General features: G+C 40.1%; 1 protein-coding gene across 1 annotated transcript; it reads left to right on the top strand.

The window, feature by feature from the left end:
* The first annotated feature begins 6,806 nt into the window (after positions 1–6,806).
* On the top strand, positions 6,807–7,742 carry LOC142835675 (olfactory receptor 11G2-like). Its single transcript, XM_075949329.1, has one exon. The coding sequence runs from the start codon at positions 6,807–6,809 to the stop codon at positions 7,740–7,742; it is 936 nt and encodes a 311-aa protein (XP_075805444.1).
* Positions 7,743–14,792: the final 7,050 nt, after the last annotated feature.

Raw genomic sequence — 14,792 nt, 5'->3', positions numbered from 1 at the left:
AGCATTCCAGACAAGAGCAATTTCTTGCCCAAATAGCTAACCAACACCACAAGGAGCCTTTTTGTTGTCCATCATCCTCTTGAAGTAGATTGGTGCTACCAGGAGCAGATGTGTGTCATTGTCATGAAAAGTTCTAACTTCTAAAAATATTTTAAATGCCATATTCTGAAGGTCTCTGAAAGATTTGAACAACACCTATCTAATTGAAATATATCTATACATCTAGAAAACCTGACATTACTACAAGCTTGACTATTATAAACAATTACCTATAAACCTATATTTCTTAATTATAAATTACATTTTAAATGAGCTGCATAAACTCCTTACCTTAATAAAGAGCAGAAGTATACATGTAACAAAATTTATCTTAATTTGTATTAATAAACCAAGATCCAAACCAACAAATAAGCCTATATACTACAGATACCATCTTATCCAGAGAATAGCTCTGGTGAGTGACTGATAAACTTAATAATTGCCTCTCAAAAGACCTCCAGGAAAATAAGAGTCAACAAAATGAATGACTTCCTCTGCACCTGGGTGAAAATGAGAACCAGAAATTAGGACACAATGCCCAGAGGGCAGAGTGAGCAAGGGAATAAGGAGTAGAGAGCTCTGTTCTCAAATAGTTCTCCAGAATAAAAGAGCACAGAGCATGCCCTGCCTAACATCCCAGGATCCTGCAGAAAATTCTCCGCTGATCTTCAGACAACATGTTTTGCACTTTCTCTTCCAGTTGGCTGTTACAAAGTCAGCTACCTCTGTCCTCAGATAATCCTGGAAGAAGTTGTTTAAGATGCTTCTCTTGATAATGTCTCTTCTCAGTCGTGAAAGAAGGTAATGTAATGGTTAGCTAAGGAAAATGGTAAAATATAGTTGATGAATCTATGGCCCTAAAAACAGTTCACGCTTCACTTTGTGAGAGTCTATGAGGTGTGAGATACGGGCGTGTGCCTCCACCTTGTCTATTCACCGCCTCGCTCAGCATACCTCACAGTAACCCTTTCTGGAAGGCATTACTATATTACTGGATATTAGGAGAAATTAATAGAGGTAAATAAGTGCTTTGTAGAATGTTCCTATTTAATTGTCATATCCATGCTGGTGTCTGTCCTTCCACTACAGCACAGCCGTTAGAGGACACAGGTGGACACTCTCCAGATTCTAATTTTATGTAAGTACAATAGGAGTGCTTACTGGATGTCAGGCACTTGACAAAATGTATCTATCTAATTCTCAAAACACACTACAGGGAAAACAAAAAACAAAAAAAAACACACTACAGGGGCAGGATGGCCACTCTCCAATGTCAAGAAGAGGGAACCAATGTATGAAGGAGGCAAAACTTGTCTAACACATACAGCACAGGCTTCGAACCCAAATTATCTAGCTTTGGTATTAGTGCCTTTCTACCAATCCTCCTCAGACCAAAGAGGCCATGGAATATGCTGACATACTTTATTGTCAGAACTGTATATGAAATTATCTAGTGAAAATGACAGTTTAATGTTCTACTTTGTTTCCATGACTTAGCTTTCAAAAGAAAGAAAGAAACCATAAAGTCCCACCCAGAGTATTAAATTATTGCCCAGAAACCCACACAGCCCTGAAATCCTGTCTTCATGTCTAATTTCTTAGGTCACAACACAAAGTGGCTGGGACCAGAAAAAACTGATCAGTTTACAACAATAGGTTAGCAGAGGAAACTGTTGGTATATTTAAGTATAAAATCAAGTAACAGCAGGCTAATGAAGACATTCTTTTCTCAACTCATGTCATATTTATTAACATTAAATACTTTCACAAATTTCCCATTTCCAAGGACAGTTTATAAGGTTTATCCTTGGGAAATTACTCTGAGAGGGAGCTGCTCTAAACAACGTACCAGATTGCACATTGTCAAAACAAAAACGCAGCTCCCACCTCACTGCACATAAGAAATAGTCTACTCCACATGAGTACACATAGCTGAGAAACACAAATGCAGGTCTCCCAAAAGGACATATTACACACTAAAAACAATTACATAATGTTTTAATAATTGTATCATAAAAAAGTCATAAATTGAGACATTTAGCAAACACACTTTCATCAGATGCTATGTGCATGTAAAAGCTGAATAATTTTTGTCCCATAGCATTAGAAAAATTCATGTTTGGTAACATGGGATTGAGAGCAAGGGAAACAGTCTTTCAGAGAGAGAAATAATAAATCCAGTAAGGAATTAGCCTTTGAATTATATAAAATTTACCAGCTTTTATGATCTGGTTCTAATTACTCTTTTATTCCACCCTGATAATTTGACATATTATTTACCTGTGTTATATGTGGAATATTATATCTAAAGTTGAAATAGTAAAGAATATAGTATGGTCTATAGACGTAAAGATAACAGTGGAAGACATTTTGACTGACAAATCATACTCTTTGATTAAATTGTATATTTCTACCTTTGTCTACAGTTATCTGTACTATATAAAATATTTTGATGTTTAAAGAGCCTGAAATAATTTGTTATCCTTTAGTTCTACTTTGCCTTCAAATTCATAAACTCATAAAGAGTTACTGGTCTAATTCTAAGGGAGATTTAGCATAATATCTAAGTTATTGTAATTCTTATTTGTTATTGATAATTTTAAGTATCCTGTTATGTTGGTGGTATACCAGGTATTTGGGGATATTTCAGAAGAATTCAGATAATCATACAAAATTGTCACAACTCATGAAGCAAGGATATACAGACTTATAAATCAAGATTGCCTAGACTTTTGCAACATAAATAAATTTACCTATTACTTTCTCATTAGAAAGGGTAACTGGACTTATTTTGCATTGTTGTTCAATTGTCCTTGCTAGCAAATATTATTATTGAAGTTGTTACTAACAAAAGTATTAAATATTCACTTAAGAAAAACATATGAGTTCTCAAGAAAAGAATGGTCAACATTGCCAATGGAGACTGTACAAAAGAGTTAAACAAACCTGTGAGTATTTCTAAATCAAAGTTACTCTGAGATAAGTCTGCATGTGTCATAGTGTTTTACAAAGCCTTGACTCTTTTGGGGTTTCAGCCACGTTTAACTCAAACAATTTTAACTCACTTTTGTTGTTTTTAATCGTGTGTGTGTTGGGAGATGTGCATCTGAGTGCAGGTTGTTACAGAGGCTGGAAGTGATGGGTTCTCCTGAGGCAGCAGGTAAAGGTGATGCAGAGCCATCTCTCCTACCCCCTCAGATTCACATTTATAGGAGCAATCTGATTGGTTGGACCCAGTTAATATTCTTCTTTATTATGGAAAGTTTGATTTCATTGATAAGAATTTGGATTTAAGAAATATTCCCAAAATTGGATTCATCTTGGTAGATTTTAAATGTCTTTGTCAATTTAGAAATGAGATTTTATTCAAGTTACTTCAAATAATAAGAAAAGGTAGTCAAAACTTGAAACTTTTAAAATATTAAAATGGGTTAAGTAATATGAAAGCACATAATTAGGACAAAAATATCATTGGTGAAAGAACATATACTCATTTATAGATTTATTAAATGTAATGTTATATAGGGCTGAAAAGATGGTTCCATAGCTGAAAGAGCTTGCTGCCAAGCCTGATGACCTGGGGCTGATCCCTGGGGATCTAAATGGAGAAAGGAAAAAGACAACTCATAAAAGTTATGCTCTGATATTCACATGTGTACTGTAGCACGGATGTACTCACACATGGACACTTGCATGCTCATATGTGTATTTACACATAAGTAAATACAGTAATGTAAATTAGAAAACAAAAGTATCATCATTTTTATCAGTTAGGAGCAAAACAAAGAAAATTCAAAATATTTTAGACAGTTTTTTTTGTTTTTTTTTAATTTATTTATTTATTAAAGATTTCTGTCTCTTCCCCGCCACCGCCTCCCATTTCCCTCCCCCTCCCCCAATTAAGTCCCCCCCCAGCCCGAAAAGCAATCAGGGTTCCCTGTCCTGTGGGAAGTCCAAGGAACCCCCACCTACATCCAGGTCTAGTAAGGTGAGCATCCAAACTGCCTAGGCTCCCACAAAGCCAGTACATGCAGTAGGATCAAAAACCCATTGCCATTGTTCTTGAGTTCTCAGTAGTATAAAAGCATTTAAGAATTAAAATAAGAGTTAGTAGAAATGTTGTAAGAGAAGCTTCAACTGTTGGGGTGTTCAGCTGTTGATGGACTTGAAAAAGAATATCACCCAGCTTTACTGAAGTTTATGTAGATATGATATGAAGGCATTGACATAAGTTTATCAAAGAAATACAAATCTAAGGGGTTTTCTCCTGAAATTTCGTAGTGTAGGAAGTGGTTATATGAGCCATAGAGGATTGTTACTGTTACTTGAAGAAAATCTTAAATGTGAGGTATTTTATAATCAATGAAATCGCCTTATGTTAAATTTTATTCATTTAGTTCTTTGATACCCAACAGATCACTGTGGAATTCCTGCAACAAATGCAGAACTTTTATGTTTTATGGCCTCTTATATCAGCACATGCCTTTCTGTAGGTCCTGTATTCCTGTGTTTTATTCTTTTTTTTATTTTTTTATTGATAAAAGGAGAATAAAAAAAAACAAATTTCCACCTCCTCCCAGCCTCCCATTTCCCTCCCCCTCCTCCCACCCTTCTCCCCCTCCTCCCACCCTTCTCCCCCTCCCCCCACTCCTCTCCCCCTCCCTCTCCAGTCCAAAGAGCAGTCAGGGTTCCTGCCCTGTGGTAAGTCCTAGGTCCTCCCCCCTCCGTCCATATCTAGGAAGGTGAACATCCAAACTGGCTAGGCTCCCACCAAGCCAGCACATTGCATAGGATCAAAACCGCGTGCCATTGTCCTTGGCGTCTCATCAGCCCTCATTGTTCGCCATGTTCCGAGAGTCCAGTTTTATCCCATGTTATTTCAGTAACAGTCCAGCTGGCCTTGGGTGAGCTCCCAGTAGATCAGCTCCAAAGTCTCAGTGGGTGGGTGAACCCCTCGTGGTCCCGACTTCTTTGCTCATGTTCTCCCTCCTTCTGCTCCTCATTGGGACCTTGGGATCTCAGTCCAGTGCTCCTGTGTGGGTCTCTGTCTCTATCTCCATCCATCAACAGATGAAGGTTCTATGGTGATATGCAAGATATTCGTCAGTATTGCTCTAGGATAGGGTCATTTCAGGTTCCCTATCCTCAGCTGCCCAAGGAACTCACTGGGGGACCTCAGCTTGGGCACCTGGGAGCCCCTCTAGGGTCAGGTCTCTTGCCAACCCTAAAGTGGCTCCCTTAACTAAGAATTGTGGTTCCGAGCAACCCTATCCAACCGTCCTTTATCCCGATCCTCCTGTTTCCCCAAGTCCCCCCCTCCTTCCCTTCTACCTTTTCTCTCCTCATCTCCCCTTACCCCCATCCCACCCCACCCCCAAGATGCCAATTTTCTCCCCGGCAATTTTGTCTACTTCCCTTAGCCAAGAGGATAACTATATGTTTTTCCTTGGGTTCACCTTCTTACTTAGCTTCTTTAGGTTCACCTATTGTAGACTCCGTGACCCCTATTTATGGCTAGAAACCAATTATGAGTGAATACATCCCATGTTCATCTTTTTGGGTCTGGGATACCTCACTCAGGATTGTTGGGTGAATTCTTGCATTGGCATCTCCCCATCTCTTCCTCCCAATACTCTCCTATGGATCTTCTTTTACAGGATCAGGTCTTCTTGCCCACTGATGTACCTTCCCAGTGATGTTACTCCCCAGTGATGTGTCTCCTGGTGTCCAGATCGGATCTCCTTGCTGCTTGGTTAGCTCACAAACAAAGGGCCCACCCTGCTTGCTGCAGGCAGGCTATGGAGACAAAGGAGCTACCGCCCTCCCCTTTGCCCTCTGCTTCAGGTTTGGTACCAGCACCCAAGCAGGCTGATCTGGGAGGTGCTATGCCGCCAAAGAAGGGAGGGATGGAGGGAGACAGGGGGTGGGGGAATCTGGATGTAAGCTGGATGGGATAGGAAGAGAGAGGAGGTATCGGGCAGTATAGCCCCTGTAGGATGACCAGGAAGTGTAGGCAGGCTGTTCCCGGGTGCTGCAGCACTCACTCACCACAATGATGTTTCACTAGGTGCCCAGATCGAAACTCCATGCTGCTTGGTTAGCTCGCAAACAAAGGGCCCACCCTGCTTGCTGCAGGCAGGCTATGGGGACAAAGGAGACTGTGTTTTATTCTTATAGACCACCAAGTAGTCACTGTGTGAGGAATATCCAGTGTTTTCCAGAAGAGACAGATCTTGGATTCCAACTAATTACAAAACAGTATTAGAGTAAACTCACCAAACTTCGGGCAGTTCTGACTGTACCATCAGTTATTCACTTAACTATAAATATAGAAGTTGGAAGATCAGACACATGCTGAAATTTTGTATAATTTGCAAAATTTGACAAATATGTTTAAGTATTTAAAGTATTTATTAGTTTGTTATTTTGGAGTTTCATACATGCCTATAATGCATTCTTTTCACACTCAGTGCCCCACCTTCTTTTATCCCTTCTCCCTAACAACCTCCTTCTCATCAACAGTCCTCTGCCACCATCATGTGTTTCTGCTGTGTGGCTCACTGGGTTTAACCAGGGCCACCACTGTGGGGATGAGAGCAGAGCTATTGACTGGAACATGAGCTCCATCACCGAGACAAAGAATTTCCCTTCTTCATAATGAGTACATGATATGCAAACTATTCTGCTTCCTGTTTGGGCAGAATTTAACACCCTCAGCTATTTCTAGAATATTCAACCATTTCTGGTGCTTTACAGCTCACAGACAGATGAAAACCCTCAGCAGAGCAAGTAACTCCAGCACCATCTCTGGCTTCATCCTCCTGGGTTTCCCCTGCCCAAGAGAAGGGCAGATCCTCCTCTTTGTGCTATTCTTTGTTGTCTACCTCCTCACACTCATGGGCAATGCTTCCATCATCTGTGCTGTGCGCTGGGATCAGAAACTCCACACCCCCATGTACCTCCTGCTGGCCAACTTCTCCTTCCTGGAGATCTGGTATGTCACCTCCACGGTCCCCAACATGCTGGCCAACTTCCTCTCTGACACCAAGGTCATCTCCTTCTCTGGGTGCTTCCTGCAGTTCTATTTCTTCTTCTCCTTGGGTTCTACAGAATGCTTTTTCCTGGCAGTTATGGCCTTTGATCGCTACCTTGCCATCTGCAGGCCTCTACACTATCCTGCTCTTATGACTGGGCGCCTCTGTAACATCCTGGTGATCAGTTGCTGGGTGCTTGGTTTCCTCTGGTTCCCCGTTCCCATCATCATCATCTCCCAGATGTCCTTCTGTGGGTCCAGGATTATAGACCACTTCCTATGTGACCCTGGTCCTCTGTTAGCCCTTACCTGTTCCAGAGCCCCACTGATGGAATTTTTCTGGGCAATACTAAGTTCTCTGCTCCTCTTTGTTCCTTTTCTCTGCATCATGGGATCTTATATATTGGTCTTGCGAGCTGTGTTCAGATTTCCTTCAAGAGATGGAAGAAGAAAGGCTTTGTCCACTTGTGGACCCCATGTGACAGTAGTTTCACTCTTTTATGGCTCAGTGATGGTCATGTATCTGAGCCCAACATCTGAGCATGAAGCTGGAATGCAGAAACTTGTGACTCTGTTTTATTCCGTGGTTACTCCACTCATTAATCCTGTGATCTACAGTCTGAGAAACAAAGATATGAAACATTCCTTACAGAAGTTTTTGAAAACATAAAATTTTAAATTTAACTAAACAAAATGCATTTGAGTGTGTATCTATACTGTAGAATATTATTCAACCATAAAAGTAATTAAATTGTTTAACTTAGAGCAAGGTGGATAAAATTGGAGAATATTGTGTTAAATAAAATAAGCAGTCATGGGAACTCAAATACTGCATCCTCTCAATTATGTGTAGAAAGTTTGAAATAATGACTAGGATAATTGTTACCAGAAAGGAAAGCAGAAAGAATATGGTTAATGTTTACAAGGGGTACAGTTGGGTAGTTACTAAAATTCTGTGTTTGATAATGAAATAAGATAAATATGTCTGATATGTGTTAATTCTGTTTCATGCAAGGCAGCCAAAATGTGAATGTTTCCAACATAAAAATTCAATAAACATTTGAAATGATACTGATGACAATTACCTTGAGATAATATGCATTGTATTCATATACTGAATGCTACCCTGTATCTCTTGATTATGTACAATTATTGGATCAATTAAGATAAAAATGTGGGTACAGGCATATTGGAACATGACCACATTCCCAGAACCTGGGAAATGGGACAGGAGGATTAGAATTTCAAGATATTTTGGCTCCATAGCAAGATCATGTTTCATTAACAAAATAGAAGAACATGTTGGCACAAACTGTGATATTTACATTTCCTGTTGCTATGGCAAACACCATAACCAAAAGCAATTTAGGAAGGAAAGGGATTACTTGGTGTACAGATTGTAATCCATCAAACAAGAGAGCCAAGACAGGATCTTAAGGGAGGAAACTGGAGTCAGAAACTGAATCAGAGACCATGAAGGAGTATGCTTACTGTCTTGCTTTCCATGGCGTGCTCAGCTTGTTTTCTTCTGAAACCCAAGACCACCTGCCCAGGGGTAGCACCACCCACAATGGGAATGGCCCTCCAATATCAATCATTAATTACAAAAATGTGGCACAGACATGCCCAGGGGACAGTTCAATGGAAGTTAATCCTCAGTGACTCTAATTTATGTCAAGTTGACAAAAACTAGACAATACACATGATCCCCTGTCAACTTGACACACGGTTACTATTAAATAACATGTACTATGTTTGTCCCTAAGCCCTCATATTAATATAATGTTATAAAATACAGTCCAATGTTTAAAACTCCCACATTATTTTAAATTTTCAAAGTTTTAAAAATTCCGTGATCCATAGTCCACAACCCAAGAGAAGTTAAATAACAATGAGAACCCTAAGAGAAACATATATAGATCCCCATGGGAAGGGGAAATAGACAAGATCTCCTGAGAAAACTGGGAACATGGGAGTGGGGGAGAAAAGAGGGCAGAAGGGGAGAAGAATGGAAAAGGGGGAGGGGAGAGGAAAACTTGAGGGAATGGGATAGTGAAGATGGCAGAAGTACAGAGATGGGGAGCAAGTAAAGAGATATCCTGATTGAGGGAGTCATGAAGCAGCTAGCAAGAAACCTGGTGATGGAGGAGAGTTACGTTCATTGGTTAATAAAGAAACTGACTTGGCCCTTTTGATAGGACAGCAGCATAGATAGGCAGAGTAGACAAAACAGAATGCTGGGAGAAAGAAGCCGAGTCAGGCAGTCGCCATGATTCTCCTGCTCCAGACAGACGCAGGTTAAGATCTTTCCTAGTAAGCCATCTTGTGGTGTTACACAGATTATTAGAAATGGGTTAGATCAATATGTAAGAGCTAGCCAATAAGAGGTTAAAAATAATGGGTCAAGCAGTGTTTAAAAGAATACAGTTTCTGTGTAATTATTTCAGGTAAAGCTAGCGGGGTGGCGGGAAGCAGCCCTGCCACTCCTATTTCAACAGAGTGATACCCAACGTGATAACAAACGCCACACAAAACCTGAGGGAGCTTAATTTTAAACAGAGAAAAAACAGAGTTTAATGCACATTTTTGCTGTTTGTTTGTGGCATGCCGTAGAGAGATTTCCTTATTCAGCAACAGCAGCAGAAAAAAAGCTGTCATTTTAAAGCACAGCTTCCTGGGGCTGTGCAGCCAGTGCAAACTCTGGCTTTAAAGCATTTCAATGGCTTTTATGGGACTGGATGTTTGTGTCCCCACTTGGGATTGGAAGGAGAGTGCTCTGAGACTGTACTGATGGCTCAGTACTCCCCGCCTGCACCTGGGCAGAAGGCAGAATCAGGCTTAGGCAAGCGGGAGAGCATGGGGATTCCTGCCGCCATATGCAGAGATGTTTTCAGACTGCGCAGTGCTCTGCTTGTCAGATTTGGCTGTAACTTGTATGAAAAGAGTTTCTGTGCTGCACGCTCAGTCTCAGAATTAAACTGCTGAGTGTGGCTCCAATATGGACTTGCTGTGTGCCTGGAACTGTGCACAGCTCAGGCGCACCAAATGGATCTGATGCAGGAGCTGGCTGCTCCATGCTACATTGTGCTGACCTCAGGCGGGAACCATCTAAATTACCATAATAACAGCACAATTAAGGTTTAGACTGGCAATAAACAGGCAGTATTGTAGTACTTCTACCTGGTGCTGGGAGAAAGAAGCTGAGTCAGGCAGTCGCCATGATTCTCCTGCTCCAGACAGACGCAGGTTAAGATCTTTTCTGGTAAGCCACCTTGTGTTACACAGATTATTAGAAATGGGTTAGATCAATATGTAAGAGCTAGCCAATAAGAGGTTAAAACTAATAGGCCAAGCAGTGTTGAAAGAATACAGTTTCTGTGTAATTATTTCGGGTAAAGCTAGCCAGGTGGCAGGAAGCAACCCTTCCACTCCTATTTCAACAACCTGGCACTAGGGAAATTCCCAGGAATCCATAAGGATGACCCCAGCTAAGACTTTAAGCAATAGTGGAGAGGGTGCCCAAACTGGCTTTGCCCAGTAGTTAGATTAATGACTATCTTAAATGTCCTCATAGAACCTTCATCCAGCAACTGATGGAAACAGAGGCAAGGCAGAGACCCTCAGAGGAGCACTGGGCTGAGCTCCCAAAGTCCAGCTGAAGAGTAGGAGGAGTAAAAATATGAGCAAAGAGGTTAAGACCATCATGGGGACACCCACTGAAACAGTTTATCTGAGCTAAGGGGAAATCACCAACTCCAGCAGACAGGGAAGGAACCAGCATAGGATCAAACTAGACCTTCTGAATGTGAATGACAGTGGTATGGCTGGGGCAGACTACGGGACACTGACAGTGGGAACAGGATTTATTCCTACTGTATGTACTGGCTTCTCTAAAACCCATTTACTTGGATGAATACCTTGCTCAGCCTACATATAGTAGGGAGGACCTTGGTTCTTCCTCAGAGCAATGTGCTTTACCCTCTCTGAGGAGTAGATGGGGTGGTGGGGTAGAGGGAACGGTGGAGGGCATGGGAGGAGGAGAGGAAGTGGGAACTGGGATTGGTATGTAAAATGAAAAAAGATAGCTTGTTTTTGTTTTTATTTTTGTTTTTTTAAATAAAAGAAAAGAATTGGAAGCAGAAAAAAATAAAAATTCATCAGCTCTTTAAAATATCCAAAGACTCTTGATGATAGGCCCCTATAAAAAACAAAAATAAATTTCATGCTTTTTTTATTTTCCTTTTGGGAATTTTATACATGACGACTGTATTCACGTTACTTACATCCTACCCGCTCCCCTTTGAAACTCTTCTCATGCCTCCCACTCCCTCATAAATCCATGCTCTCTCATGCTTTAATTATTATTACACATGTAGACCACACACACACACACACACACACACACACACCTGATGAGTCCAAATAGTGTTGTTCGGGTCGGGAACGGTTCCTACTTCTACACTGAAGAGATATACCCAGAGAGTCAATCACAGCAAAGACTGGACCAAGAGACCAGGCCTCTCCTGGCTCCATTTGAAGGAAGAGATGAGAAGGCGCCAATACAAGAATTCCTCCAACAACCTGAAAGGCAACATAACACCACCAGAAACCAGGGATCCCGAAATAAGAAGAATTGTACACCCTACTCCTGAAGAAATAGAAGAAATCGACTCAAAAGTTAACTATATGAAAATAATAGAGGACCTTAAACAGGAGGTGAAAAACTGCCATAAACAATTAGAGATTACAAACAAAAAGGTAGAGGAAATGAATAAATTGCTCAAAGACATGCAAGAAAACCAAGAGAAACAAGAAAAAGCAATCAAACAGGTTAGGGAAGCGGTTCAAGACATGAAGAATGAAATGGAAGCAATGAAGAAAGCACAAACCGAGGGAAGAATGGAGATGGAAAATCTGGGTAAATGAACAGGAACGACAGAGACAGGTACTAACAACAGATTACAAGAGATAGAAGAGAGAATATCAGACACTGAAGATACCATAGAGAAAATAAACACACTGATCAAAGAAAACAGCAAAACCAACAAATTCTCATCACAAAACATTCAGGAAATTTGGGACACAATAAAAAGACCAAACCTAAGAATAATTGGAGTAGAAGAAGGAGAAGGAGTGCAGCTCAACGGTCCAGAAAATATTTTTAATAAAATTATAGAAGAAAACTTTCCCAACCTGAAGAAGGATGTACATATGAAGGTTCAAGAAGCATATAGAACACCAAATAGGCTGCATCAAAAAAAAACATCCCCTCGCCATATAATAATCAAAACACAAAATATACAGAATAAAGAAAGAATATTAAGAGCCGCAAATGAAAAAGGCCAAGTTACTTATGAAGGTAAACCTATGAGACTTACACCTGACTTCTCTATGGAAACCATGAAAGCCAGAAGGTCCTGGATAGATGTACTTCAAAAACTAAAAGACCAAGGATGCAAGCCCAGACTACTATATCCAGCCAAGCTTTCATTCACTATCAATGGAAAAACAAAATTTTCCAGGATAAAAACAAATTTAAACAATACGTAGCCACAAATCCAGCCTTACAGAAAGTAATTGAAGGAAAATCACTAACCAAGGAGTCCAACAATGACCACAATAACTCAGACATCTAGAGACCCTTCACCAGTGCAACTCAAAAAAGGAAAACACACAAACCCTACTACTAAAAAAGTGACCGGAGTTAACAACCACTGATCATTAATATCACTTAATGTCAATGGGCTCAACTCACCTATAAAAAGGCACAGGCTAAGAGATTGGATACGAAAACAGGATCCAACATTCTGCTGTCTACAAGAAACACACCTCAACCACAAAGACAGGCACCTACTCAGAGTAAAGGGCTGGGAAAAGGCTTATCAAGCAAATGCTTGTTAAGAAACAAGCAGGTGTGGCCATACTAATTTCTAACAAAGTTGACTTCAAACTTAAATCGATCAGAAGAGATGGAGAGAGACATTTTATACTCATAACAGGAACAATTCATAAGAAAGAAGTCTCAATCCTGAATATCTATGCCCCTAATATAAAAGCACCCACGTATGTAAAAGAAACATTGCTGAAATTCAAGGCAGCCATCAAACCGCACACACTAATAGTAGGAGACTTCAACACTCCTCTCTCACCAATGGACAGGTCAATCAGAAAGAACCTAACAGAGAAATTAGAGAATTAATGGAGGTAATGAAGCAAATGGACTTAACAGACATCTATAGATTATTCCACCCAAAGAGGAAAGAATATACCTTCTTCTCTGCAGCTCATGGAACCTTCGCGAAAATTGACCACATACTCGGTAACAAAGCTAACTTACACAGTTACAAAAAAATATTAGTAACCACCTGTGTCTTATCAGATCACCATGGATTAAAGTTAGAATTCAACAAGAAGGCTACCCCCAGAAAGCCTACAAACTCATGGAAACTGCACAGTCAACTACTGAACCATACCTGGATTAAGGAAGAAATAAAGAAAGAAATTAAAGTCTTCCTTGAATTCAATGAAAATAAAGAAACAACATACTCGAACTTATGGGATGCTATGAAAGCAGTCCTAAGAGGAAAGTTCATAGCACTAAGTACCCACTTAAAGAAAACAGAGAAAGCACATATTGGAGACTTAACAGCCCACCTGAAAGCTCTAGAAAAAAAAGAAGCAGACTCACCTAGGAGGAGTAGAAGACTGGAAATAATCAAACTGAGGGCTGAAATCAACAAAATAGAAACACAGAAAACAATCCAAAGAATCAATGAATCAAAAAGCTGGTTCCTGGAGAAAATCAACAAGATTGACAAACCCCTATCCAAACTAGTCAAACGGCAGAGAGAAAATTTGCAAATTAATAAGATCAGAAATGAAAAGGGGGACATAACCACTCACACAGAGGAAATTCAGAGAGTCATTAGATCTTACTACAAAAGCCTGTATGCCACAATACTGGAAAATGTAAAAGAAATGGACACTTTTTTAGATAAATACCATTTGCCAAAATTAAACCAGGACCAGGTGAACAATCTAAACAGACCTGTCAGTCGCGAAGAATTAGAAGCTGTTATCAAAAACCTCCCTACCAAAAAAAGCCCAGGGCCAGATGGTTTCAATGTGGAATTCTACCAGAACTTCGAAGAAGACCTAATACCTATACTCCTCAACGTATTCCACAATATAGAAACAGAAGGGTCATTACCAAATTCTTTTTATGAAGCTACAGTTACCCTGATACCAAAACCACACAAAGACTCAATCAGGAAAGAGAATTACGGCCAATCTCACTCATGAATATCGACGCAAAAATCCTCAACAAAATACTGGCAAACCGAATCCAAGAACACATTAGAAAAATTATCCATTATGATCAAGTAGGCTTCATTCCTGAGATGCAGGGCTGGTTCAACATACAAAAATCTATCAATGTAATCCAGCATATAAATAAACTGAAAGAAATAAACCATATGATCATTTCATTAGATGCTGAAAAAGCATTTGACAAAATTCAACATCCATTTATGTTAAAAGTCTTGGAGAGATTAGGGATACAAGGGTCATACCTAAATATAATAAAAGCTATTTACAGCAAGCCGACAGCTAACATCAAATTAAATGGAGAGAAAATCAAAGCCATCCTGCTTAACTCAGGAACACGACAAGGCTGTCCACTCTCTCCATACCTCTTCAATATAGTGCTTGAAGTTCTAGC

Source organism: Microtus pennsylvanicus, chromosome 15 (genome assembly GCF_037038515.1).
Source record: "Microtus pennsylvanicus isolate mMicPen1 chromosome 15, mMicPen1.hap1, whole genome shotgun sequence".
In the NCBI taxonomy this organism is placed as follows: Eukaryota; Metazoa; Chordata; class Mammalia; order Rodentia; family Cricetidae; genus Microtus; species Microtus pennsylvanicus.
This window is presented reverse-complemented; position numbering and strand designations above follow the sequence as displayed.